The sequence below is a fragment of the Nematolebias whitei genome, chromosome 19 (genome assembly GCF_014905685.2).
Source record: "Nematolebias whitei isolate Nwh7 chromosome 19, NemWhi1, whole genome shotgun sequence".
In the NCBI taxonomy this organism is placed as follows: domain Eukaryota; kingdom Metazoa; phylum Chordata; class Actinopteri; order Cyprinodontiformes; family Rivulidae; genus Nematolebias; species Nematolebias whitei.
In genome coordinates, this window is record NC_056516.1 from 13,809,731 (window position 1) to 13,815,340 (window position 5,610).

A 5,610-nucleotide genomic window follows, 5' to 3' on the forward strand; every position below is an offset into this window, starting at 1 on the left:
AAAACAGAAATCACAGTATATGAATTTTTAATAATTTATTTGTGTGTTACTACTATAAATAAGTATTTGAACACCAGTAAAAATCAATGTTAATATTTGGTACAGTAGTGTTTGTTTGCAGTTCCAGAGGTCAAAGGTTTCCTGTAGTGTTTCACCAGATTTACTGCAGCAGAGATTTTGGTCCATTCCTCCACAGATCTTCTCTAGATCTGCCAGGTTTCTGGGCTGTCGCTGAGAAACACGGAGTTTGAACTCCCTCCAAAGATTTTCTATAGGGTTTAGGTCTGGAGACTGGCTAGGCCACTCCAGAACCTTGATATGCTTCTTACGGAGCCACTCCTTGGTTCTCCTGGCTGTGTGCTTCAGGTCATTGTCATGTTGGAAGATCCAGCCATGACCCATCTTCAATGCTCTCACTGAGGGAAGGAGGTTGTTCCCCAAAACCTCACAATACGTGGCCCTGGTCATCCTCTCTTTAATACAGTGCAGTCGTCCTGTCTTTTGTGCAGAAAAACACCCCCAAAGCATGATGCATCCACCCCCATGCTTCACAGTAGGGATGGTGTTTTTGGGATGGTACTCATCATTCTTCGTCCTCCAAACACGGCGAGTGGAGTTAAGACCAACAAGTTCTATTTTGGTCTCATCTGACCACAGAACTTTCTCCCATGACTCCTCTGGATCATCCAAATGGTCATGGTCAAACTTAAGACGGGTCTGGACGTGTGCTGATTTAAGCAGGGGAACCTTCCGTGCCATGCATGATTTTAAACTATGACGTCTTAGTGTATTACCCACAGTAACCATGGAAACAGTGGTGCCAGCTCTCTTCAGGTCACTGACCAGCTCCTCTGTGTAGTTCTGGGTTGATTCCTCACCTTTCTTAGGATCATCGATACGCCACCAGGTGAAATCTTGCATGGAGCCCCAGTCCGAGGGAGATTGACAGTCAAGTTTAGCTTCTTCCATTTTCTAATAATTGCTCCAACAGTTGATCTTTCTTCACCAAGCTGCTTGGCAATTGCCTCGTAGCCCTTTCCAGCCTTGTGGAGGTCTACAGTTTTGTCTCTGGAGTCTTTGGACAGCTCTTTGGTCTCAGCCATGTTAGTAGTTGGAGTCTTACTGACTGTGTGGGGTGGACAGGTGTCTTTATGCAGCTAACGACCTCAAACAGGTGTTTCTAATTTAGAATAATCAGTGGAGTGGAGGTGGACGTTATAGAGGAGGACTAACAGGTCTTTGAGGGCCAGAACTGTTGCTGATTGGCAGGTGTTCAAATACTTATTTGCAGCAGTAACACACAAATAAATTATTTAAAAATCATACATTGTGATTTACAGATTTTTTGTTAGATGATGTCTCTCACAGTTGACATGCACCTAAGATGAAAATTTCAGACCCCTCCATGATTTCTAAGTGGGAGAACTTGCAAAGTCGCAGGGTGTTCAAATACTTATTTTCCTCACTGTAAATAAACTGAATTGAATTGGTACAAAAACATTTAAAATAATTTATTTTAAATAAACAACCCATGGCTCATCCATCAGTCAGTCAACTGTGTCATGTCCAATCTTACTTTGAAAATCTGTGATACAGAGAACCATAAAGTAGCGAGGGACTACTGTACTCATTTAAATGAGGTTATGTGTATCACTCATCATAATCTGTTACTTTTAACTGTAAATGTGGTTCATCGACTCAGAACCTCTCATGGGGTAGAGGGTGGGCAGCCGACTCAGGTCCCAAAAGTCCCAGGTTCGATCCCCAGCCATTCTCACATGTCGTGGTGTCTCTGAGCAAGACACCTAATCCCTAATTGCTCCCCGGGCGCTTGCATAGCTGCCCACTGCTCCACCTGGTGTATCCCAGGCGTGATGGGTTAAATGCAGAGAACCAATATAATCATTGTATGGGAACATACAATGATGACAACACATAGCACTTATTATTATTGTCTCCATGTGTCCCTGTGATGGACTGGACCTGTCCAGGGTGTCCCCCACCTCTCACACAGTGACTGCTGGACATGGGCACCAGTGACCCCCGCGACCCAAAAAGGAAGAAGCGGGTAAAAGATGATTGATGGATTGATTGCTCATGTTTGATCTTTTCGACCCATATATTGTGCATAAGGACAATTAATTCAAACAATAACTTTATTGTCACGTTATAACTTTTTAGCCGTGACTTCTTGTGCTTTAGTCTCCACTACAACCGATGTACATCATCGCCCCAGAATGCATTGCTCTGGTAAAATAACGAAGACGCCCTCAGGTGAAAAATGTCATAAACATTATTTTTTAGTAATTCAGAGTTTTCATGTGTTACCAACAACAACTTTTAGTAGAACAGAGAAATTACATTTTAAGGCCAATATGTGCAGTTAGAGATCCCATTAACATCGTCATCACGTGCAGCTCTGCACGCCTGCCTCGTTCTTAGTCCTACCGTCTTCATCTTGTAAACCTTCCCCCTCAGGCTCACAGTTCTATCACAAACCAGCTCCACACCTGTCTCCCTCCACTGTCCTGTGTGTCTGTGCTGGATGGTTGACCTCAGGTTCTTTAACTCGTCCACCTTCAACACCTCTGCTCCCCTCAGCTTCACTCTTACACATGTCTACCTCTCATTCACACATGGATTCTGTCAGACGTCTACTGACTTACATTTCATACCACCACCTCTCCAGACTCTCTTCCACCTCCTCCTTACACCAACTACCGATTTGTTGCAATAGACTTTGATGGCAATGTAAAATATTTTATGTCTGTAAAATAAAATGGCAGACAGAGGACCACTTCTCAGCTTGATTTTCTGAAACTAAGTTGCCTTTGTGACAGTGACTAAACGCTCATCATCCTCTACAACATGCAGACATTTTACTCCCACTTTCTTCATGTGTTAATGAGTCAGAACTGTTGTACAGAGGTGATTTTTAAACCATCTTTGCAACACTGCTAGTCCTTAGTTTCCTTATTCGAATGATGCATACAGCAGGTTTGTAGGTGAGATCATCAGATCTAATGAATATATTTTCAAAAGATCTTCAATGCACCTTTCGAAAAACAACGCTGCCCTTCTTCACTGCATGTAAAAACAGGTTTAAAGCTCTACGCAGGCGTCATCAACAAATGCACTGACCTGTTCTGAGGGGGATAAGGGCAGAGGGATTGAGCCCAACTCCTTCAGGTGATTGTTGGTTTCTTTTGCGAGTTGGTTAGTGTAGTGCTGTATCTGCTGCCTGTAAACGCAATGAGTGAATAAATCAACCCAACCACAGAAACAAGAACAGAATGTTAGTCCATGCAAATAAAATTGGTTCAATTTAACAATAAATCTAAACTTAATTAGCCCTGGATTTTCTGCGAGTGTCAGAATGAGGTAACTAATCTGTGTTTTGTCAGATAGAGCATTTGGAATAGTTCAACATACAGACGATCTTGAAGTTCACTGCTGTCCTGGCTGGTTCCCAGATGGCTAACCATGGTCTTGATCTGAGCAGCTGTCAAGAAAATTGAATAAGAAGTCTTAAAAACATGTTTGGATCATGGCAGAGCTTTCCTGTTGCCACAATAAAAAAGAACAAACCAACAAATTTCACACCACAGAAGACTACCTATGAGTATCTTGTGTTCACTATGTAGTGACGGACATACCAAGTTAACCAAAGCTCGATACAGAGCCACCGGACAAGCTACCTGGTTTGAATAAGTGGGTGATTAATGGGCTGCTGCAGAACAAGAAGACATGCTGAAGAGGAAACGGTGCAAGAAACAACAAATACATGCAGGATAGTGGCCCTGGATTGTTGGAGTTGTTGAATCCAACACAACCCGTCAATGAACATCAAGCAACTGCTACAAAAATAAAATAAAAACACTCTGAATACAGAGGTACTAAAGACGGTAAGGATTAGTATTTTCTTTATTAAACAGCACAGCGAAGTGGAGAGCAACGGTATGCAGCACGATCACATGAGTAACATGAGGGCTTTGGTTTCATCAGAAAACAGAAGCAATAATCCTGGTAACGCACTGTTCTGTGTGATCCTCTGGATGTTGGAGGTGCAGGTCTGAATGAGGGAGCTGAAGTCCCTGGGGACAGGGCGGAACTCTGCGTTGCCATAAGACATGTTGGAGACAAAGTGCTGCTTCCTGACACGTTTAACTGGAACTCTGTAAACAAACAAAGAAACAGTACACACTGTAAACAAGTTCAGCTGTGGCCTGACAACACGCAACGTCCAGGCCTATTATCCCATAACTCTACTGAAATACCACCCTGACACCGGAAACAGACAAAAGGTTTATGTCAGACTAGTTGGACTTTGTGACAGAAAGCTACCTTTCAGCTCCGAGTGGTGAGATTTATTACTGGATTATTAATAAAGACAGCACGCTTACACATTTGAACACCACTTGATAAACAGATTAGCATGCTAACGCTAATTGTAGCTTGTTCAAACTTTGATTCGTGACAAAAGTAAAAGCAGTCGGGTAGTAAAATGGAACATTAAGAGCCCTAATTTTTGGTCATTTAGCTCGACTGGCTTTCAGTAAACAAAATTATACGATTTACTAAACAGAGAAGCTAATGTTCCGTTTAGCTACATCACAGCTAAATGATACTAACATTAGCGTTTTTCTTTTTCTAACGATATATTAAACACATCAAAGGCACGCATCAAGAATATGAATACAATACAGTATAAAATAAAACACTTAGTTGCATCTGATACTTGCTTATTTATTAATCTGCTGAAAAGAGGTACGAATAGATAAGTTTCGTCTTGCAGCCGGGGTTGATGCTACATGGCGTTAGCTAAGTTCAGAGTACGGCTAAAACGACCGACCAATCACCTGACGCGGGCTGAACATGTCAGCCAATCACACTAGAGGATTACGCCCTTCTCTTTCATCCTCCAATCAGATTTGACAAACACACCCAGTTCAGGAGGTTTGGTATGACGTAATTGACAGGTTCGACACTGTGGCGGAATTCTTTTCTGTCAGCCGGTCGACAATCCGGGTGGAAATGATAACGAGCGGGGAAAAGAAGGAGCTTTATTCCAAAAGAAGATTGAATAGAAACATAAATTAACTAAATATCACCTGATAAACTCACACTTCAGGAGAATACTATATATATTCATTGTTGTTGTTGTTGTTTTAATTACTATCGTACCAGTTGGCACAAGCTGTAGCCGCTCGCTGGCTGATACGCAGCTTGCATGAAGAGCAAACTCCGCCTACACGGACACCCGCTTTGTCACCCGGGCTACAAATAATGCCTAGCTACTGCACTGCTTCAGAAGCGCCTCTGGGTGGACACATGACTGGGACGATGGGTCCCACGGGGTGAGACAAACGCTATGCTTACAGTTACTGTGCAGGTGGCCAGTCTCACGAGTGCCCGCTTCTAAAGTCTGTCAAGATTAACTGGGACCTGGGTCTTCCAGCCTCCATGGAGTGATATATCTCCAGTAGGTCTCCACACCTTCTACAGGTCCTAAAATGCACGTGTGGTCATTTCAGCAGTAAAATAGAATGAAATATCTGCTCAGAAAACAACGAAGGCACAGTCCAGGATTCACATCATCACATCACATCA

General features: G+C 42.8%; 1 protein-coding gene across 1 annotated transcript in view; it reads right to left on the bottom strand.

Annotated features, from left to right (window-relative positions):
• Positions 1-4,874, bottom strand: part of stx12 (syntaxin 12) — a gene marked incomplete in the record, with an annotated part of 18,626 nt that extends 13,752 nt beyond the window's left edge. The window contains 4 exon segments of the mRNA XM_037693574.1: positions 3,142-3,241; positions 3,433-3,502; positions 4,036-4,175; positions 4,743-4,874. Coding sequence (XP_037549502.1) covers positions 3,142-3,241; positions 3,433-3,502; positions 4,036-4,132 — 267 coding nt within the window.
• Positions 4,875-5,610: the final 736 nt, after the last annotated feature.